The following is a 24,198-nucleotide window of genomic DNA, read 5'->3' as shown; positions in this document are numbered from 1 at the left end:
TAAATATGGGACCCAATAAAAGTTAGTATTGCCCCTTTAATTACCTTCCCACTTCATGCAATGCAAGTGATGACAGATCAAAAACTGAAACAGATTCAGTCAGGTCCAGGAAAAATTTCCCAGGAAAATAAAAGAAACGTGCCTTGTGATTCATATTCTGAGCACATTGTCAATGCATAACAAATCATTAAGTAAAATAATTAATACTTATGACCACTCTAAAGCATTATTAAACGTGTATTCAATTTTTTTAGATGCTCATAGGCCAACTGGAGCCTCTGTGCACTACTGTAATATAAATATTAAATAATTGATGCTTACTGGGAGTCATAACCAAGAGGCAGAGGCTGATCCTTTGCAAATTGATACAAGTTCAGGACACTAGCCTGACATGATGATAGACCCTTCTGCTGCATGTAGGCCAGATACAGAGGAGGATGCATCCTCATTCAGGGTTCCATCAGGTCAGGTTTAGGGTACTTCCTGAGAGTGACTGTGCATCCTGACTGGGCTAAACTCTAGAGTCCATACTCTGTATTTACTCAGATCTTGAAAATCCCATTGACTTCAGTGGATGCAGGATCGTGCTATCTATTTGCCAGGTAACACTTCTTCTTTTCCAATAGAAGAATCTGTTCACAGAACCTATATTTATGATATGGAGAAACTGAACCAATTGGATGATTTCTCTCCCTATAGAAAGGTTTTCCACTTTGTTCTTCTGATCATGTGATTCAGTGGCTCTTGCAAGTCCATGTTGCTCATTATTGTCCTTCTATATTTTACACTATGCAGTGCCTCCAGAAGCTGTCATCATGAGAAATTCTAATTATGTTGTGACAATACACTTAAAATATTGAAATGACATTTTTTTCTGGATCGTGCTTATACTGTTTCAGTTTTTCATCTGCTGGTAGAGGGATTTTTTTTCCAGATGAATACAGAGAAACTCACTGAAATTAGCACTGTTGGAAGAAATCCGGAGATTTTTAACTCCGTTTTAATTTAGCCCTTATGTAGGGGAATGGCAATTGACATCAGCTGGAGTTTGCCTGTGTAAAATTTGAGTAAGGATGTCAGGATTTGTCCATAGATCGTTACAATGAATACTGCATGTAGTTATGTTTGTTGTAATACAAAAATAATCAGAAATGTGTGGAAATATTGGAACAAAACCAAAAAGTGTAAAGATTAATTACTTATTTAACAGTAACTGTGGTCCTTGGAGATGTTTTGTCCATGTGGCTACCACATGTGGTGTTGTGCATATGGCCCAGGAGCAGCAAATGTGGGAGCCACAAGGACAAATACTCCAATTAGAACTGTTGTTTTACCCTATTCATGCAGGGTACCACAAACACTATTAGAGACAATGGCAAAAACAACGAGTTAAAATGATAGGGGGAGGAATGACAGATTTACTGAGATTAAAAGATATCTAAGATATATATCAAAGGATAAGTCAAATAAATAAGGTCCTGATTCTGCTTTGGATGTACTTGTTAGCACCCCCATGACCATGAGGAACTCCACTGATTTCATTGGATTCTGCACTGGTTCGGGCACCCAGTCTTGTGAAACATATGGCAAGATCAGGGCCTGCGCACCTAAAGTTGACCATGTTTAAACAACTTGTGGGATAGAGCTGTTTGCTGGATAGATACTATCAACAGGTTTGTGACCTACAGTAGAAAGACACTTAAATAATTTTTAATTTAGATTAAGGGAGAACAATGAATTTAAAATGCATACCGAACGTAATTAAATATTTAAAAGAGGGAAGCATCTTTGATATTTTAGAGTCCTATTAAATGAAAAGTCTAGGCTTATCTCCACTGGTTATGGAATCATCAAATCATCTTGTGGAAGTATTTTTCATTTCACACTCTTCATGTTTATGTGTAATTATGTCTCTGCACTATTATAATTACATATGTGTAATATATATATATATATATATATATATATATATATATATAGACAGCAATATGGATATTATAATAATCGTATAGATTGCAAGCCAAGAATGTTGAAGCATGCAGCCATAATATCCTCTGTCAGCTTATAAAAGTCATATCTCAGAGCTGTGATGTAATCAGAGGTCTGTGAGAGCCATAGCTTGAAATATGACCTAAAGTGTAAAACCTCAGTGAAACAGAATGACTTTGGCTGCATTTTAACCAGTAAAAATGTAATGTGCAAATGAAGAACTCTTAACCTTCCTGACTGGCTGAGTTAACTTTAATATCACAATCTTGCCATCCATTCTGCCTGCTCTCTCCCCACCCTACTGTTTTAACAATAGTTAGATCAAACTGTAAGTGTAAAAGCACTCCACTCTTTGTGTTCCCTGTTCGTAATTTTTCGGTGTTTCTTTGTTAAGCCCATGCTGTATCCTGAAGTGCCACCAAGCTTCTTCTCGTGAATATCAGCAACCTTTGATACGTGTGCATGGTTTTATAGCACAGTTGTTCCTCCTTTGCCTCTCCACTATATATATGGTAGAGTGACTGGACTATACATTTATAGAACAGAACTATCCTTCTGTAGCCTGAAAAAGTGATGCATGTTGTGATATGGTGATTGAGGGCAGTATTACCCACAAAGTCTCTTTTGCAACCTAAGGGACAATAGTTTCCCTTAGAACATTTAAAACTTCAGTGTCTGGCCCAAATTTTGCCCTGAGGTGTAATTATCCACCTCCCATTGACACCAGTAAGAGTTGTTTCTCTGTATCTGAGGATTTGTCCCTGAACATGGGCCTGGTCCAAAGGCCTTTGAAATTAATAGCAATCTTTCCACTGAATTCAGTGAGCTTTGGATAAAAGCCCCATATCCTTACATCGGAATATGTTAAACCAGTTAAGAAAGTCTCCTTGTTTTAAACGTATTACAGTTTCAGTTATAGTCTGCTCAGACTCCAGTTTCTCTCAGCCAAGAGCAGAGCTCTGACAGTAATAGCCGTCTTGAATTCTTAAGCAAATAGAAGTGGAAATTTTGTCTCTTTCTTTCATTCGCATTCACTTCAAAATTTTGCTGCCACATAAAACGTTATTGGCACCACATGGCTGCACTACGTATACATCCAAATATTTTTATTTACTTAAGTTTCCACCATCTTGTGCTTCTATTGTGCTGCATAGTACAAAGAGTGTGCTTTTACTTAAATTTCCACCATCTTTTGCTTCTAGTGTGGCAGCGTAGCATAAAAAGCAGCAAAAGAGCTAGATCAAGACCCAAGAACAGAATTTGCCAACAAAACGTTGCAGCAGCATAGCTCAGACTGCACAGTCCCTATTCCATAAATCTGTTCCATTGGTTCTGCTATAGGGTTGTTACAATATAATCCTGTTCCATAAGGAGTGCCATGGCTTTGGATGTAATGCTGATCTTTCCTGGCAGAGAAAGCCTCTTAAAGCCATAGCTGCAGCAGCTATTGCCTCTTCAATGAAGTCTTCTCTGTCTTCCTGATTGAGCTGTCACAGCACACTTAGCCAAATCTCAAGATTTTCTGTTTTATTAGCACCACGAACTGGGGCACAGTGTCCAACCCCAGGTTACATATACGTTTGGGGAGATTGTTATAAACTTTCCCAAGGCTTCTGGCCAGCATTGAGGGACTGGTCATGTGTTGATGTGCAGTGGTAGAGGGACAAAGCACAGTCAGGTGGTCAGTGATCTCAGCTTGTAATCTGCAGGTGGAACATTTGCAAGCTGTCTCCACTAGAAGCCTATACTTCATCAGGCATCTACCAGCATTTACACTTGCATCATAACGCAAACTCCCCAACGCTGTTGGAAGTTCACACTACACTTACTTTTGCTATAGTCTTGGGAGGTAGATCTTTGGGACAATTTGAGAGGCCTAATTCCACATAATATGGCATCTTAATAAGCGTTCACGTGCTAAGGTAACAGGAGCCATAGAGATAGATGTCGAGATAAATTCTCAGATGTAAGTGATAGAATCATTTCCATATTTAGCCTGACACTTCATTCATCAAAATGCCTGATATTTTGTGGTGACTTGAACAGTCGGGCATTGTCTTCTTGTTGCCATTAAAGCGACTACAATTTCCTCAGTCTAGGCAGGTATCAGGGGCAAAACCCATTAAGACAAAACATGCTGCCACTGTGTCTTCCTAAAATTTAAGACAAAATTGCTTCCCTAAAGGAAGGCTGAAGTAATCTCACCAATGCCATCCTCTCCTAAACATTGAGGTTATATTTCTCTTCATCGTGAGTGCTTCACCCCTCAGGGAATCTCCAGCAAAACCGAACTGATCTTGGTGATGTTCTTCTAGCTGCAGGTATGTTGCTGCTAAATAAATATTGGCAATAAAATGGCCTTTCTAATGCAGAGATTCTCCAGTACTGAACACGTTAGTTTCAGGGTAATTGCACCTGTATGTCCCTCTCCATGGTCTGCCCCAGGAGTGTCCAGTCAGATCTCTAGCCATCTCCTGCCTCCAGTCAGAGACCATTGTCACACTCCCTTCTGACTGGGGGTTTTAAGGCTACATAGCTCCCTGTCGTCCACTGTGATATGCCCAGCAAGCCAGTCTACCAGTGCCTGTGCATTGCTTTCTCTCCGAGAGATATAAACAGTGCACTGCCAGCAGTCACAAGTTACCACACAGCTCTTTCTAAGCAAGCACATTTATTCTTAAGATAAAAGCATTACAGAGAAAACATAATAAAGATAATGAACAGAATGAAACACACACTAAACTTACCAGAAGTCACCCACCAGTCTTATGGGGCCCTCATAGGCTAGAGTCTTTCCAGTCCTTCCACAAGAGTTGAAGGCCCCTCTTGGTCAGAAGATCCTCTTTGTTTTTCAGATCAGAAAGAAACCCTATATCAGTTCAAACTCAGCCTTCCTGGACCCAAAGCCCTTTCTTTGTTTGAGTCTCTATAAACCCAGTTTGAAACAGTCTATGCAAACCATCCTAGGGGTGGCACCTCTCTGGACTTGGTTAGACTGAGTGACTCTCCCAAATCATCCTCCCCAGTTTTTGATTCCTGGAGGCTCTGTGGTAACCCCCCACCCAGTGGAGTAGAACACAATCATACATCAGTCATTCATACATTTAATAAATGGTGCCCAAAGATACTGCATAGGCTTACAATCTCTGCCACAGAACATTTACTGGATTTACTTTGGGAAGTCCCAGTTTTACTGGGTTGGGTTCTCCTCTCCCAAAGAAAACCTAATGGTCTTATCAATGGTCGTCATTAGGTCTTAAGTACCGGACTCCACCTCCCCCATTGTTCTCAATGCACCTGGATACCTGTAAGATACCTCTGTGTTACCTATTTTCTGTATTACTGCATCTGAAGAAGAGAGCTAAGTCTCTCGAAAGCTTATGTCTGCAAATATTAAATTTAGTCTTTAAAGTGCCACAGAACTCTCATTGTCTTTGCTGTATACAGACTAACATGGCTACCCCCCTAGAACTGAGGCACTAATGTGAAGGAAAGGAGGCAGATGCTAGTGAAGCCCTATGGCTCTGGTTTAACTATAAGTTTGGCCAAGGTGCTCGACTCTGGGGGCTGATGCTGAAACAGAAAGTGAATCAGCTGATGGCAGAGCAAGGGAAGGACTTTAATCCTTTGGATGGGTGGCTCAGTCAGTGGACTGGAGTAAGGAGCATGGCAAGAAACGAGACACTGACCTTCTGACAGCCACTGAATGACAGGCAGATGGCCTACTCAGAGTTCTAGAACAGTACCAACCATGCAGTATCCTCAGTGCTGTTGCAACGCGTCTCTTCTACCTGGGCTTTCCCGATTGGCCTCGGCATGCTGAAAGAAGAACCTAGAGGAGGGAAAAATGCTAGGGGCCGCATCCCATGGTTGTGTTGTGCCAACATGGATGGGATGGAGAAATGGCCTCACATGGGATTGGAAAGAGTAAGTGCCCTTGTTATTTCCCTGAGGACCACTCAAAGCTGATGAACTTCATCTTGCTACAGAGTCTTAGGCCACTGTTCTCCCCCAGACTGTTCTAAACTGCTTCAGAAAGGGAGGGTTTTCATCAACAGAAAACGACGGCCTGGTGAACACTGATGTGCTGGCCAGTGCTTCTATTCTTGAAGATGCAACTGCAGAGGAATTGGAGGCCATTGTTGAGTTTGACAGTCATGGAGATGTAAGGTGAGCTTTTTTATGCTAAACTTCTGGAGACAGTAGCGGCTGAAAAGCCCCACCAGATTGATGAGGTACAAGAGGATAATGCCTCTGATGATGAACCCAAAGAGCGTTCCCTCACAGAACAGCTGTGACATTTTTTTGCAGTATATGCCAGGGTAGTGGCTTTTGGAACGGTTATGAGGGTACATGTAACATTGAGAAGGATTTGCAGGTAGCAGTGGCAACATGTAGAACACTGAGAACATTGGACAAATTTTGTTCTTAAAAAAACATTTTTTATTTGTATTAATTTTTGTATTCGTTGTAAAATCTTGTGCTGCTTTAATTTGTGTAACACATAAGGAGCACCAACTAAGTACAGTATTATTCAGCATACAGAGACATTATACTGTAAGGGATAAGTTTTCTTTGGGTTATTTTAGAAGTTTTTGCTTCATACAATACTGTAAAGTTGTGTTCTGCTTTACAATATTTCTTAGCACATAGTAAACTGAAATTTCCTAAATTTGCTCTAAGCATTGTGGTACACGACGTAATGTATCCATTACTGCATGTCGTTTTGGTTTTCTTTAGTACTGAAGCGTAATAAACAGTTTCAAAACTAGTGTACTTTACAAGGTAGAGTATCATTGTTCCGTGCTCATTTTTCTATGTATCCCCCTGAAAAAGAGTGCCTTGCGCTTATTGGCATCTTCTACGTATTAGTAACTTTTAACTGGGAACCGAGAAGTTGCGATTAAGTAGAATCCACGGTATCTCTTAGGGCCCAGTCTGGCTCCCTTTGAAGTCGATGGGAGTCTCACCCAAAGTGAGAGGTCTTCATGTTCACAGAACTGTAAAGACATAAGCGTGATTCTCTCGAAGCAGATGTGATTTGGACTCACACTCTGTACTGGTTTTATGCATTTGAGGTGACATTCAGTGCCAGGCAGCAGGTCAGCACAAGATCTATGTGCTACTTAAGTCCTCAATATAGGGCTTTAATGGGACTTCAGTGGTGCATAGATCTGAATTTCACCCTTTCTGTGCACACCACTTAATTTCTTCAACAATTTATTTCCTACCTGATAACTAGTCCAGGATATAGGAGAAAAAGTAAAGGGCAGAACGTTTACTTCTGTTCAATACAGACCTGGATCACAGGAAGTATGTTCTCATAAAAAAGAACAAACTTGTATATCCTTTTCATTGTCCTTCCTTTTTTTCCTCTGCTTTCTCTTATTCATCTGAATTCAACAACACCTCTGAGTAACACTTCAAATTCCACAAACATCATGCATTTACCCTTTGATGATATGACAACTGCTGACCACTTAATTGTAGGGTAATTACTGTGCCATGTTGTGGCCAGGGAATTACAGAGGATTAGTGGTTTATCATAATAACAGGGTTTTTTCTCAGTCCTGAACTGCAGTGGAGGTTACACACTGAGACCCACTAAGGTTAATTACACAGTAATCACAGGAGCCTGCTAATGCATTGCCATTTGTGGGATATTTCTATACCAGCACATTGCCATTTGTGGGATATTTCTATACCAGCAAAACCTGCTACCTTGTTTTTATTAATAAGGTACTGGGCAAGCTAAGTTGCTATGCAATTAATGAAAAGTTTTGGGCTAATTGCACCCTGGGACATGGAGTATCACCCAGCATTCCATTGTCTTCAGTGCATAATCTCCTTTCCTCATGTTTCTATGGGGAGAGCACGGATTGTTCTCCATACTTTTTGGAGGAAAGTTGAACCCTTATGGAATCAGAATAGACTTTATTATCAATAATTTTACTTACCTGCCCTCGGATTTTTTCCATATGGTTTTCTTTCTCAGACCCGTTGGGCTGTGGCGGCCAGTTCCACTCAGACAATCCTTGGTGCAACCCAAAGCTGTTTTGAGGAGGATAATTTCTGAGAGCACTGACCACCTGACCTTTCCTTTTTTGGTGCCCTGAGGGCTAGATGAGGTCATTCACAGTTTCTTATACTGCAAAGATTCCTTTTCAGAATTCTATAGTTCAGTGATGGCCATCTTGTCTTGAATTGTTATTCATATGAAGATGTTCGTTTCACATTTTAAAAACAAAACGTGGCCAGAAAATCAACAGGGATTGTATAACCATAGGTCTGCCATTCTTATACCCATCCCAACTGGAGAGCAAATACACAGCAAAGCTCAAGTATGATATCACAATAGACAAATCAAGTGCTTCCAACAGTAGCTTTCTAGTCAATGCTCTTTTAGCATATTTTTTTAGATAAAGGGATACTCTCAATTTAAAAACATATACCCTGAACGAACTCCTTTCCTTATCCAAGATGTTACTAATGACACCACAAAACAGTGATAGCACTTACAATCAAACTGATTGTTTGCTGTTTATATGCTTTATTTACTCTGGGTGAGATTCACTTCAGAGTAGGGGCCAGCACCAGGCATATGCATGATTTAATTCCCACTCAAGCCCTATTTTGAGGAGTGAAGTGGTGACCCAGTGATGAATATTGCTGGAGTGTGGCATTCAGTACCTGAATCACAAACACACATATACAAGATACAAAGTGCAGGGCTCAGTATTTTATTTTATTTGTGCAGGACTCACCCTCAATCCTTCCTATTTTCCTCCTTTTGTCCCTCCCTACCTCCATTAACTTTACCTTTTGAATGATCTTTAATTCAACATACAGTACTTGGATGCTTAAACACTTCTAAACCTACTTGTCATCTATCCAGTTTACCTTGGGATCAGCATGTGATCCCACTGATCTCACATTGGCTTTGGTTTGAAGTGCATGATCAGGGCCACACATCATCTTCCAGCTGTTTGATTCAGTGAGGTCCGCTCATCTTTGGAAAATGTTCACTTGCATCATATATTTCATGGCTGTTTCCTCCAAATTTTTCACTCTGCTCTGGAGCATCGTAGAAGGTGGAAACGTAAATTTTAAACGCTAGCGGTCCTTCTTCACATCTGTTTGTTGCCCTTTCCCCTTACGCTTCCAATGTGGGGAAGATGCGCGGTCCATTCACACTTGATTCAGACTATCACTTACCAGCACCGTCATCTCCCACGTATTTCAGCATTGCTCAGACTAGTGTATTCAACGTCTGACACAACTGCAGCGATAAAAGCTTCTTTAGAGCTTGCTTCCCATTTCCAGGGATTCCCTTACAATTGTGTGTTTTGATACAAGAGTAGTAAGAGAAGATGCATTATCTGATTGCAAAATCACTAGCCTGGGATTGCAGAGAACTGGCCTCTGGTTTTGGTTGTGATGTTGACTTGCTGTGTGACCTTTGGCAAGTCACTTAGACCAAAATTTTCAAACTTGGATGTCTAAAAATGTACACACCTAAATCCATAGTTGGGCCCCTAAATACAAGTGATTTGACTTTCAGAGGAGCTGTGGGTGCTTAGTATCTCTCAAAATGTGGCATTTAGGTGCCCAGATATTGACTGACATGCCTAAGTTTAGGAACACAAGTGTGAAAATTTTGGTCTTGATCTTTTTGGGCTTCAATTTTCCCTTGGGTTGTGAGGCTTCCTTCCTTCAAGTAACTCCCTTAAACTGTGTGTCTCCAAGCTGAGGTGGGAAGAAAGGCCATACAGATTGAAAAAATGGCTGCAAGTGGACTGTAATACCCATTCCCAGGCTGAGGAAGGTTGTGTTGTGACCAAAAGAAGAGAACAGGAGAGGGATTTAAAACCACAAAACCTTTACTTCCCTAACTTGCCACAGGGGGAGCTCTTTGCACACACCCACATTCCTCACACCCCTCTGATCTGTCCCCTGCTGTGCATATACAGTTTATATATTGCAGAGTCTGGTCCACTGTGTACCTTATTCTCTCCTCACAGTCCACCATAATTTCTAAACTAGCTCTGAAGTAGATTAGGGAATTTACTGAAGAGGAGTCATCATTTTACAATAGAATGGTGCTTCCTGAAGTCATTTTCTCAGCGCAGGGGAATAGTGCTCGTCTGCTAAATCTATATGGAATTATGCCAGGGATGGATTGAGTTTCTATGGTGGATTTTCAAAAGAGTCTAGGGGATTTAGGTACCCAAATCCAATTGAATTTCAGTGATATTTGGTGTCTATGGGCCAGATTTTCAAGAGTATTTTGGTGCCTCAAGATGCAGGAATGAATGAAAGCATCCAAGTGAGGTTGGTTTCTATACCTAATTGACTTTCAGTGGGAGTTAAGCACCTAACCTGCTTAGGTGTTTTGAAAAACTCACTTATCTGCGTCTTTAGGCACCTAAATATCATTGAAGATCCCAGCCCTCATGTGCCCATGTGCTTTATTAAGTCCTATATTAATTTCCTTGTTGCTTTAAAGGTGCTGCTGCCGAGGAGATTTAGCTCATAGGGTTATGTGATCTTCTTGGCCAATAGCAGAACTGCAGCAGTGAAAGCAGAGGCCAATTTGGATGCATTCAATTGAAAAATGTCCCTAGGGTTTTTATTCTGTCTATCCCTTCGTATATATATCAACATTTTACTTTGATTCAAAACATTGCTAGGCATCTCAGGGTTGAAATTATTTTTATTTTCACATCAACGTTTCTCTGTAGTTGCGTTTCCTGCAATGTGATAGACACAAAATAGCATTACAGCCAGGAAATGTGCCTCCAACTCCTGCACTGAATATGAAATAAGCTCATATGTCTCAAATACAAGGTTTTTGCCATAGATGCGCAGTACCTTCAGTCACCCTTTCTGAGATTGTGTTAACAAATCCCTAATGGTAATAGTATAAAGATATTTTAGATCAGCTGATCCTGTCTCAGTTAACTGGACTGCATTTGATTATCCAAGGATGTAATAACTGTGCATTTCTATAGTATGCATTACAAAAACATAGCTATATGAATACCTAAACGTTAAACCTTTATATTGAAAAGAGGCCTGGAAATGTTTGTTTAATAGCGACATTAACTCAAGCACATATAGTACGCCCCAGTGAAAACATGCTTACTGCTCATGGCATTCATTCAAGCTTGCCAAGAAAGCCATGTGGGTGAACCTGTGAGCCTGCACCAAGCTTTGGGCTCCATGCAGGTGCGGGGCTCCACCTACATTGATTTCAGAGGCAGGGCCTTAATTTGCATCTTTTGGAGGGCTGTGGTTTGTTTCAACAAGACATTTACTGGGCCTGTCTAGCCAGACAGGGAAACCATATTGGGTTGTCAGAAGTGGTCAAGACTTCATTGGCTGTGCTAAAATCCTACCAGAATCAAAAGAATCAAATTTCCAGCTCCAGTAGACATATCTGTGCTAGCTTTGCCTGAGCTGGCACACTAAAAATAGCAGGGTAGCCATTGCAGCATGGAGAGCAGAAGGGGCTGGCTGTCCCCTGAGTCCATACCTAGGGCTTTGGATGGGATTGTACTTAGAGCAGCCAGATTTGGATGGTTTTTTAAAAAGATCTGCTCTACAAATTATTTTGGAGGTCAATTAATGTACCGGAGGTGAGACTAGAAGATCATAATGGTTCCTTCTGGCATTGGAATCCATGAATCTGTGATCAAAACTAGAGCATGTACCTCGACCTAAGCCGGAAATTACATTTTCAGCTCCAGTGTAGCGTTATCTTTACCAAGTATTCTCAGAGTGTTTTGACAATCACATGTATCTTTTAGATACTTATTTCTCTCCCACTCCTCAAACTTAGTCAAGGGCCAGCTTCTCAAAAAGAGCTAATTACATGCAGAGTTTTCAGGGGTTTGAGTTTTACTGCTTTTGAATTATTGGAGGCAAAGAATCTCCCTAGTCTTAAATTTTGCCTTAACTTCATTGTGCAATAGTTCATAAAAGATTAATGGTGGTCTCCTTCAAACTTTCAACAACAACAAAATATCTGTTGCCTGAGACCAAGATAAACTGTAGTCCCAAAAGACATTTTTTGAAAGTTTTATGCATATATAAAAATGGGGATTATAATGAAAGGTCTTATGTAACCTTAACTATAGAAGTTACCACCAAATGACACCCTGTAAAATATAAAAAATATATATAGCATGTGTGTGTATACCCCAAATATGTGGAGGTGTTACCCATGGGATAAATAGTGGACCTGCATGATAAATTGCAAAGCCATAAGGTAAATATTTTTTGCGCACATTGATCTACTTTGATTGTTCTCTGCCTGCTAATTCTTTTTCAGGTACATATTGTAACATTCTGAATCTCTGAGCAGCTTCAAACAAAAACCTCTCTTGTTTAAAGGAATTTCACCTGCCCTTGAAAGGTTTCTTCCATTGCTCCCCAAATATGGTACTTCTTTGCAGATGTACACGTGTCTGAGGCCCAGGACATGTGAAAATTCCACATTTAAGAAAGTAGGGAATGATACCCAGACAGATTAATTTAATTATGGGTGCCACAAGTAATGATCCCTGTAATTAAAGATGCCTATAACTTGCTATTATAAGACCCTGTTTTCAGTTGCTTATAACTTTGCCACACCGAAATGTGAAACCATTTATATACATATAAACAACTGGCTGAAAAATAAAAATAGTTTACAAATTTCAAAAGCTTCCAAGATGGTTTCATTCCTTTGCTTTCTGAAACAGGTTGATTTTCATTTTGTGAAATTTTCTGCTGAAATTTCTTAAGCAAAATATATCAATATACAAATAGAAAATGTTAGATTTTTAAACCTTCTGTTGTGTGACTAAGCTGATCAACCAAAACTGATAATGAAGGAAAAAAACCACCCTACCACAAAACTAAAAACTCAAGATAAAATCTAGAAAACAGTAAATGAAAGTTGATGATAAACAAAACCTGAAATGACAATTGAAAACTTCTGTGGCAAAAATGTTTTTTTGCAAAAATTTCTGGTTTTGCAAACTGTGTAAATGTTGTGAAAATGTTTTGAATCACATCCATTTGAAGCTGCTCAGACACTTGAAATGTTAGAATAAATCATAGGAAGATAAATTAATGAGTGGAGCAAGTTGGCTAGTCAATGATGCATGAAAAATTAAGTTCGCAGATGGCTCCATAACTTAGCACATTACCTCCATATATATATATATATGAATGTAATGCTACTGTGTATATATATATACATGCACACTGTCTCACAGTAGCATTACATTTTTAAAAAACCCACTTGACGAGATAAAAATTGAAATAAAGCAAATCTAGAACCATGGTTTACATAAGAAACAAGGTTTTAGAACAATATGTTAATTGGGTTTGTTTCTCTCCTGCCCTTCATCTTGTGTTGTCATTTGTACCTGTGCAAAGTGTTTGTGAGATGCTACCAAATGGCAGTGTTTTGCAGTCCTGTTGGCTGGTATAAATGATGACACAAGATGCAAAGCAGGGAAGAATCAGGCTCTGTGGTAAGGAAACGGTACAATATTAAAAAATGGAGTTTAAGAGAGGAACTGCTTTAGAAGGGACTATTACTGTAGTCCATAAAAATTCCATAAAAGTTAGTGTTAATCCCACAAAGTTCAGTACAGTTGCAGAAAAAACTTGTCTTTCTGTACCACAAAAGTGGTTACTGTGGAAATTGTAGCATAATAACACTGACACCCACAAATTATGCATGATCTCGTTTTGCGTATTGTGGCTTGGAAGAGTCATACTCTGCAGTGTATGCAACAATGTATATACAAATCCTGAATCTTCATGCAGGCAAAACTGCTGTTGATGCATGTAAGGTTTTTCTGGCATAAGGACTGCGCCATCACCACCCATTGGGTCTGATGATATACAGAAATTAAAATTGTTATACAAAACTCTCAGCTACTTTGAATACTTGCAGCTTAACTGCATTGTTGGCCCATTAAGTAAACTCTATTTCTCTTAGCAATATCTCTCCAACATAAATTTTTTTCTTATTTTTGACTAATTTGAATTTTTAATGGTATATGATCAGATTTGTGTTTAATTCAGCACTACTCCTGTTCTTTCTAAAGAAAGCAAGGTCACAGTATATGATTATAAAATGGAAGATTATAAAATTCAAAGAAACTTTTGAGAACGATTCTGATTTTTAGATCCACAGGGATTTTTGTCTTGCATAAGCAGCTACCTATTTGCATAATTAATTATATACAGTATATACACAACGAACTACACCCCTGTAATAGCTACCGTAGCCGATAGATGTGTCCAACCAACATGCATTTCAGTGGATTTAAACAACTGTGCCGCAGGGTACACCTGTGTATCTGAGATCAGACTTCAGAATGTGTGCACAGAAGTCTCCTCATTAATGAAGGATAATATAGTGTATCGTTTTGCTTGATGTTCCTGTTTGAAGGCCTTGTGAAATTGACTAGTTCCTACTCTGGGCATGCAAGGTCATAGACCATTTTAAGAGATCCTTGCAGCAGCTATGTGTGCTGGCTTATCTGGTGTCAGGATACATCTCTCAACCATGTGCGTTTATTCTAACTAAAAGCTGAATTCCATATCAAGTACTAACAGACATGTCTCATCTCTAGAGAATTCATAATTAACTATCATTGCTATCTATTTGGACATTTCTTTACATGGAGCAATACCTTTTGTTGGAATTTAAAACATATTAATGCATATATTGTATTCCTAGTTACTGCTACTGAGACAATGAATAGGAAAAGCTAACCTGCTTTAACCACAGTGTGTACATATTTTGTATATTTAGAAATCTTTGACAGATTTGTTTTTCTTTTTTTCTTTCTCTTCCTTGTCCTCTTTCTGCAATGGCAGAGCATCTTGGATTTGAATTAAAGGGTATGGAACAACCATTCATTTGTTAATCAGAAGCCATTAAGAGCTGCCCACAGTCCTTAACATTATGGCTTTAATGGGATGATTAAAAAATCAGCTGTTCTGCTCTTTTTACTGGCACCCAGAAAGATATTTGGATCAAAAAACCCAAATGTAAACCTATAAAAATACACGTATTTGTAGCAGCACATTTTTCTTTTGTCATGACAAGAAGCACTGTGTACATGGCATTATCGAAATGTTAAATTGCTCTGTTTTTCTCATTGCAAATGGTTTTTCTGTATTTAATTTGAGGAGCTGGGGTTTGTGTCAGTTTGAAAGGTGACCAACAAATGTAGCTTGGTAATGGACAAATATTCTGGTAATGGACACCTAGAATTTAGGAAGCAAGAAGGGCTTGATTTTGCTGTTATTGTATGTGCAGATCTCCCACTGAAATCAAGAAGAGTGCAGTGGAGGATTGGCGCCAGAGTCATGTTTTTCTTACAAAAACTCATTTTGTGCTTGATTTGAAAGAAGTTAGTTTAAAGAGGGAAATCAGTTATAGTCAGCTGAGTTAGCATGGAAGCTTAATGTGCTCCCAAGCGTAGTGAAGTCAGTTGGGGGTGGGAGGGTTCCCATTGATTTCATTGAGCATTGGATCGAGCTCTAGGAATATAGGCTAACATTTGTAAAACTACCTTAGGCCTAAATCCTCAAAGGTATTAAAGGATCTGAGCCTTAGTGACTTAGATGCTTTTGAAAATGTTACCTTTAGACAATTTTAGGGACGGGAACAACCCATATGGCCAAACACATTGCTCCTCTCTGGTTGATCATAAACCTGCTCTGTTTTCCTGCATATCCCTTAACTCTCTCTCAGGAAGTGCAGTGAGGGGTCCGTTGCCCTGTGTTACGTCCTTTGTAAGTTAATGTCTTTCTTTGTGTAATATGTTGCCCAGCTGTGCATGCAGAGATCCAATGGGATCTGATAAATGCCCTGAACTTTCCACCCCTCTGCTTAGAGATCTTTGGTTCAGATTCACTGAAGCCAGAGAGATGTGTTAGCTCAGTATAGCACAGAGCAGACCTATGTGGTTAAGACACTTGAATTCCATTTGGTGGCTCATTGGGGCGTAAGCCATTCCCCTCTGGAGTCCCTCTGGGGCTAAATTCTTCTCTCAGCTACCGGGTTCAAATAACGAGACACTTGTGTAATGAGAGTGGGCTTTGTCTCCTAGGATTCAAATCCTTTCTTCCCCAGGATCTGGTCCTGGGCTCTCCCAATGCCCATTGATTTGAATGGAAATGGTGAGGCTGGGCATCTTGCAAGAGATGGATCAGGCTCCCAGTGCAAAAGAGTTGGGGGGTTTCAACACAGTCCGCAATGGATATTTGTCCACCTTTGCAAACTGCTACATCATCGGGCAGAATTTGGCATGGGTAGCCTCCAGAGGAGCCCAGCCCCAGCCTGTCAGGACTGAGTCACATACTTGCAGCAGGCAGTTCTGTGCTACAGAAAGTGAATGGAGTTTGGAGAAGGAATTATAGAGAAATTGGTGCTGCTGTTACAAATACACTTTTCAATAACACTTAGAATTGAGGATTTTTGACATCCCTTTTTAGTTTACTTCTGTCTTGTTTTCCTTGTCCATTCCTAGTGTCATTATTAGACAATAAACATTCCATGCTGGATCTTTAGCTGTCTTCTCTCCTTCATCCATTCTTTTCTTTCCACATGTTTGCTGTAGTACCCATTGCTGGAACTGTGACAGTGTGTGCATTCCTTGACATGAAATCATTTGTCCATAATATCCTTGCTTTAGAAGGATGATGATGATAATTATTTATTATTTGCATAGCACCATAGGATGCATGGTACCTTAAAGACAAAAATTGACCAGCCCTACCACAAAGATCTTATAATATAAATTAAACATAACGTTGTATATATTTACATTATTTTCTTTCTGTCACTGTCCCAGTGAGTTTTTGTAACATGAAGGTATTATGCTATCAGTCATCAATTTAATGATACTTCGTGAAGCCAACCTAGATTATTTTCAGCAGTCATTTTCATCTCAGATTTGCAGCAGTGACATGTGGCTCCAAATTTCATTGCTGCAGACTGGTCAAGATACAGGATCCTGACTCTGCATTTCTGATGCATCCAAAAATTCCCCATGGAATTCAATGGGATTTTTTGCACTTGCAAGGAAAACAGAGTCAGGGTCATGTGTTGAATTGTGCTGCATCCTGATGTTGGGATTTGATACGTGGGAGAAAGGGTTGCAGTATGGGTGAAAGCTGTGGGGGAAAAAATCATTCATTTGGTAATTTTGCCTCTCCCGTAACTGCCCCTTCTTTTTTCCATGAAATAAAAGGCAGGTTTGCATCTGAAAAAATTTACATTTTTGCATAAAAAATTGTGAACAGCGAAAATTTTCTATGAAAATGACATGTCACCTGGTTCCAGGGTAGAATCCGACCACTTTTTTCCCCCTACTATGAAGAAACATATTCACCTTGCAGAAAAATTCTTGAACGGATTCACCCTTGAGCAGTAAAAAATCACATCTAGTTGCTTTGGCAAATTTTTATTAAATTGCTCAAAAACCAGTCTCTACCTTTGCCCATGCAATACTCCACAGCAGTGATCAAATGGAAAACAGATGACTTGCTGTTTGTATGTATTTCATAACACCAACTTTGATAAAGATTCTGTCAGAACTTTCCAAGGCTCTACAAAATAGAGTTACCTTTTTGGACCTTAATTTAAAGTTATTTTGATAAGCCTTCCACACTTTTTTAGATCTCCCTAAAATTGAAATGTATTTGCTGAGGTTAGTCCTGCTTTGAGCAGGGGGTTGGACTAGATGACCTCCTGAGGTCCCTTCCAACTCTAATATTCTATGATTCTATGATTCTATGAAATTCCAGGAAAAAGCCGTTTTTCAAAATTAAATGCTAAAAATTTGATTACATCAACTTAAATTAGTTTGCAAAATCCAAAGAAGGGATGTGTATGTTGCATTTCTGGGATTGGGGCAGCCAGTTCTGACAGCTCATAAGAGTCATGTTTCCTGTTTGTGAAGTGAGCAATGACCAAAGCCTGTAGCGCACTGCTCACCTCAGCAAAATAAAATCGTGCTTGTCGCCTATTTTGGCTGTTCCAACAGTTGCAACAGTACAGTAGCTCCTCTTTCACCATTAATTATGCAGTAGTTGGAGACACTGACATCCAATGAAAATCTCCCGATATTTGGTCCCCTCCAGTCAGGTGATAGCCCCTCCTATATTTCTTTCGTTTGATGACATTCCCAAGATCAAATGTACATTTGCATTAATGATTACAACAACAATATGATTCAATTGGAGAACTTGGAACATTTGACCGAGTGAAAGGTGCTATACTGATTAAATTCAGGCATGGAAAGATACAGAACTCTCCCTTTCCATGCATCCACCAGTACAGAATATGTGCAGCGTTCCTCACCAGGCATAAAAACAGGGAGGGGAAAGCGAAAAAGCTGAGCTAAACATTCCAGTCTAAAAGAGGGCAGAAGATGATTTGATGTAATGGGGAACCAGAAAACATCAGACCAGATCACGTGCTCCACAACCAAATCATCAATATGGGTCTGCATCACAAGTGAAAAAAATCACCTCTGTGCAGAGGGCTAACACAGAACTTCAGCACCAGTTAGGTCCCACATAACCCCTTAGGGCTAATGCAGAAGCTTTGGTCTGGCCTTTGGCACAGGGGTAAATTTTATCCTAGTTGAGAAAGAACTTGATGAATTGCTTCTCAGAGGTTACGCTACCCTACCCCAATATTGGCCAAGGAAAGCACATGGAGGCACCAAAGCTTGGGAGATTCTTGATGTTATCCTCTCTAATGAATGCTGAAGGAAGATGCCTGTAGTGGTGGAACTAGGTTACAGAAAGGACAGTATAGGTAAGAAATTCTCTATTTCTGTCAATAATGACTGTGGTAAAATCTTTTGTCAAAATTCTCCTCTCTGACCTGCAGTGTGAATATCTGTGTATCCTGCATTCATTCCCTACCCAGGACCCGTATTCCGTTCAGCAGAAATTTGACATGCAGGACACGTGCAAACTGTGTCATAGAGGTTCACAGTGCAGAACAGAGGCAATGGGGATTTTGCTCCCTTTTTGGATCACTGCTTTGGAATGAATGTTCACACTGTGCAAAATGAAATATCTCTGATTTATTTTTGCATGTTGATAAAAAGAAACAAAACCAGGCTGATTTTGACAGCCTCTGGCTTCTCAAGTAACTACTTCTCTTTTCATCCTGTTTACATTCTCAAAAAGAGATTCATTTTTTCTACATTAGATACTTCCAAAAATGGTGGGCTAAGACAGGCTCAGATACGAAATTATTTTCTCTTAGCTTTATTTTTATATTTATTATCCTACTACCAGGGCATGATTCTAGTATTCCTAGTACCTGATGCCATTCTTACTTTCCTTCTAGTTTTGCCTCCTATACTTTGCAGTTGTTGGGGATGCTAGATATAGTCTAGTGAGGACACTTAGTGTCTCCTGGTGGAACATTCCACCATAACAACTTCAGCAGGGTTTTTCTTGCCAATTTATATAAGAAAATGTTCTAGAGGGTGCTAATTAAGGGATACACCCCTAATCCAGAATGCTTTATAATTAATACATCTTTCTGGGGCTTATTGACTTATTCATGGTACAAGTCTTTTTTCAGTTCCCCCACTCATAATATTCAGAAGATTACATAATTTGAACCAAATTCTTCTCTCAGTCATGCAGTCGGAAAGCCACTATTACTCCATTGATTTCAATGACTCTGCAACCATGTAACTGAAGGCAGAGCTTGGCCCACTGTATTCATACAAGAAGAGGTGTCCTAACCATGTGACTGGTTGAGGATATTTGAGGCAGTCTAAATCTTAGCTTTTCCCCTGACTCCATTCTGAACAGTGTTACCAACCTGATTAGTTTGGATAAATTACTTGGAGGGGTGCTGGAACGATTTGTACAGTGGGGGTGCTGAGAGTCATTGAACCAAACTATGAACCCTGTAATGATAGAAACCACTTCAAGCCAAGGGTTTCAGAAACACCCCCAGCACCCCTAGTTCCAGCACCAATGATTGCTTCTATCCAAGAGTGTGCTGCTAATTTGTTGCAAGTGACTGATTCCACTGGAGCTGAAAAGTATTCCATTACTATGGATCATTCCTGCTCTTTGTAGCCATATCTTAATAGAAACAATAGATCACTGACGAAGTTCAGTTTAATTTCACAAAGTTGAACAGTGCGGTTGAGGCCATCCAGTAGTCCATGATAGCATTCATTCCTAGAATACAATTGCCAAGGAAATTAACTGAGATGAATCTGTGTTACTGTTTGGTTTGAAAAATTAATTAGATTACTTCCCAGGTTTACATTTAAAAAATCCACTGTTGTTATCAGTTACGTGGATTTTAAATACTCTGTCCCCTCCCTGTCTTCCAACAGCTCTACCTCCTCTCCTTCATGCCCATCCAACCTCTGATTATTTAAAGTTTTTTCTTTCATCACCTGTGTGCTTTTGTGCGTCATATGTTGTGGCTCTGGAATAACTGTACGATCCATAGCATGCAGCTGTTGCAAGAAAAAAGCTTTCTTGAGTTCAGCAGAGAGAGTAGAGATATGCTGGACCTCATGATGGGGCTATCAAAGGATCAGTGTATATATGTGGTGAGGGTGGATATGACAATCAGAGTCCAGACACCCCAAAGGGAGAACAGAGGTTCTGAACCCCAAAGGATAAGCAATTGAATCAACTGGTTGTATATGATGTTTCAGTGTGTAAAAATGTGTTGTGTCAGGTCTTTTATGAAAGCTCGAAATGTTCTGATAATATTATGTAATATGTTTACCCCCACCAGGTCTCTGTTGTGTGGAGTGTGTGTGGCAAAGGGAACTGGTTCCACTCTAGTGGGGTGATGAACCAGAGGGGGAAAATCCCCAGTGTCTGGTAGTTAAGAAGTTGTGGAGATGGTTTGAGGGAGACTCGGCACTGGAAGGGCTGTTGGGGGTCACCCTGCCAGGTGTAACTAGCTTGGTGGCAGCCAGGGTGAAAACAGATGCCCATAGACTGGCTACTAATGTAAGAGCTCTGAGCCATCACAGTCTAGGATTAAGGCCCCCTAGGTTACAGGGTAGGCAGGGACAGAACCCTTTACTGGTCTGAGCGGTTCCCAAAATGTCAGAGTGGTGTAGTTGGCAGGATTCGAACTTGTGTGGGAAATTCATCAGTAGCCAGCCTACCAGCATACGGGTGACCTCAACGTCCCTTTCTTGCCTGTTACTGCTGAACAGTTTCCCCGCATGGCCTCTGTCCAAAACAGGATCCAGCGTTTCATGGACAGCACCTCACTTAGCTGCTGGTCTTCAGTTTTTGGGTGTTCTTCACTTCAAATCCCCTCTTTTAAGGGTTTGCAGGTTTTTTGCCTTGCTCTCAGACTACGGTGAATCATGGTGGGGAAATTCCTTCCTCTCTTAGGCTGGGTCTACGCTAAAAAGTGAACTTGACCCAGCTATGTCACTCAGAGGTTTGAAAAATCCATCCCACCCAAGTGACGTAGTTAAGCCGACCTAACCCCCTGTATAGACAATGCTAGGTTGAGGCAAGAATTCTTCCATTGACCTACCTACTAAGTCTTGGGGTGGTGAATTAATTACACTGACGGGAGAACCCTTCCCGTTATTATAGCGGGTGGTTACACCGAAGTACTACTGCCGTGCCACTGTAGTGGTTTAAATGCAGACATCGTTTTCCAATTTTCCATTTTCTCATCAGTTTCAAGTTGTTTCAATGTTTTTTCATTAACAATAGTAGTTCACCAATGTCTCTTCCTAGCTGGATAATGCACGGGTACTTGGAGTTTCATGTAAACAACCAGCTTGGAAGGAGCTCCTCCCTGCTGTGAGGTGTGCTTGAAATTGTAGTACTGGCCATAAGCATGCTGCTATTCTATATACATAAAGCCAGAGATTCCTCCCCACAGTCTGTATCCATCTCTCCTAATGATCATCAAGTTCAGAACATTGCAAGCTTTCATTAAAGACCTTACTTGGTACATTTTATACACAATACCGTTGTATACAACCAGTTGGTTCAGTTGCTTATTCTTTGGGGTTCAGACCCCCTGTTCTCTCTTTGGGGGGTCTGGACCCTGATTGTCACAGTGGGTCTGGTCAGGGTCCTCTTTATTGGTCTGGGGATTCTGCTGAGAAGGAAAGAGAAGAGTTGTGGGGCTATTGGAGATCATGAGGTAGATGTCACAGAGCTGTTATCGGGGAGGAGAAAGGACCCTTACACTTTTGCTGGGGTGCACAAAGAAGGGGTTACTGGGCAGGAGGAGGGAGCCATGAGAAGAGGAGGAGAGAATGGTAGGCGATTTCAATGTGTTTGAGTAGGTTTGGGATAATCATCCAAGCCTTTGGGTGCTTATCAGAACTGGACCACAGAACACTTTTGAGATCTGCCCCTGACTAGTCTCCGTTGGTTGGCTTCTGCTGCTACTTGTTGTGTTCAGAACACATCATTTTCACTGGAGTACATTTTTAATTAGTGTGTTTTTCTAACCTTTTCAGAAGCTGAAGAGCTCTATCAGAAGAGAGTTTTAACCATCACTGGGATCTGTGTAGCATTGCTTGTGGTTGGAATAGTATGTGTGGTCGCTTACTGTAAAACCAAGTGAGTACAAACAAACAAACCAAAACTTGACAGCAATATTCAAGTTTGGGGTTCACGCTTCTAGCTATGGCACTTACTGACCTACAATAATACTCAAAGGCGCTGCTGTATTGTACTGCTAACTCACACCAGAGAAAATTCAAGGTCTAATAGAGCAGGGGAATGGAAGTCAAAACTCTCGCTATGCCTATGTCTAGATTGTGCAAGACAGCCTGCATTTAGCTGAATCAACCCCATTTTGCTAAGTCAGGCAATGTCCTGTCGATGAGAGAGCAAGACTCGCTGTAGCATAGGGAAAAATCCATTGGGCTGAGACTTAGGTTACCATGACTTCTGGTCTCATATCTGCCAATGGTTGGTTATATTTCAGTGAATTTCATAACAATTACTGTTGAGCAAGGCTTCACAAGCTTTCCTGGAAGACAATCAAATATAATTCCCTCCATTTGGCAATAAATTCACTGGGAGGTTGCACAAAGCCATTGCAGACAGAACTGAAAATAGAACGTAGGTCCCTCGTATGCAAACCCAAACCACACTGCCTTGCATAATCAATATGCCATATCTATGTGCCTGGCTGTTCTGTCTTTAACCAACTACCACTCTAACCACTAGACATAGTCTTCTCCCAGAGCCAGCAATAAAACCCAGCATTCCTGATTCCCATCATTCTGCTGCTGTGAGAAAATGGTTGCATAATCTGCTAGCAAAGTATATATTGCCCCCATCATCCCTTCAGTTGCTGCTCCTCACAGAAAATAACAGTTGCTCCTTTAGCTCAAGTGTAGAGGTCTGAAGGTCCAGGTATCAGATCTTACCGACAGCCCTCATTGTGAGTTCCCATGGTTGCACAAAGCTGAAAGTTGAAGCTAGAGGCTGGAAGCTGAACTTAGACAAATTCCGACTGGGCATGAGGGTAATTAACCATTGGAACAGTTGATCAAGGGTAGTGGTGGAGCCTCTCTCACTATCAATTTTAAAATCAAGATTGGATGTTTTTCGAAAAGATCTGCTCTGGGAATTATTTTGGGGAAGCTCTCTGGCCTGTGTGGTACAGACAGTCAGACTAAGATGATCAGCACGGTCCATTCTGGACTTGGAATCTATGCAACTGTGAATTTTCTTTTTAAAACCTACTAGTTTATTTAATTCACAGAGTGAGGAAACATCTTTAAATATGGGTTTCATCATTATAAACCACTGTGATCTGTCAGTTACGGTGTGATGTACAACAAAACCAGGTGTTCCACATTGTGACCGTTTGTCCCACATTTGCTTGTATCACCCAGTGGTAAGCTGGAAGGTTGAGAGTTATCACTCTGATTCTGACATGCTGTGAGGCCGCAGAGAACTCATTTAACCTCTCTGTGCCTCAGTTTCCCCCTCTGAAAATGAGGATAATAATATTTCTTTACCTCACAGGAAGTGCATGAGGGTTAATCACTGTGAGATTCTCAGCAAAAAGGACAAAACAATCCTATTATTAATACAGATATTCTCTTTGTTACTTAAGTCATCAAAAACATATCTCCAATTTGCCCAGGTAGTTAATGGAACAAAACCTGATATCCTAAGTCAGTT

General features: G+C 40.3%; 1 protein-coding gene across 1 annotated transcript in view; it reads left to right on the top strand.

Annotated features, from left to right (window-relative positions):
• NRG2 (neuregulin 2) overlaps nt 1–24,198 on the top strand; it is a 283,100-nt gene that overhangs the window by 241,203 nt on the left and 17,699 nt on the right. Inside the window, exons 7-8 of the mRNA XM_067566827.1 lie at nt 14,875–14,898; nt 22,515–22,617. Of these exons, the coding sequence (XP_067422928.1) occupies nt 14,875–14,898; nt 22,515–22,617 (127 nt within the window). The remainder of the gene's footprint in view (nt 1–14,874; nt 14,899–22,514; nt 22,618–24,198) is intronic.

The sequence above is a fragment of the Emydura macquarii genome, unplaced genomic scaffold (genome assembly GCF_026122565.2).
Source record: "Emydura macquarii macquarii isolate MOO-44397 ecotype Brisbane River unplaced genomic scaffold, CSIRO-AGI_Emac_v2 contig_2768, whole genome shotgun sequence".
Taxonomy (NCBI): Eukaryota; Metazoa; Chordata; order Testudines; family Chelidae; genus Emydura; species Emydura macquarii.
Note: the sequence above shows the minus strand (reverse complement) of the source record. Positions and strands in the feature narration are given on the sequence as shown.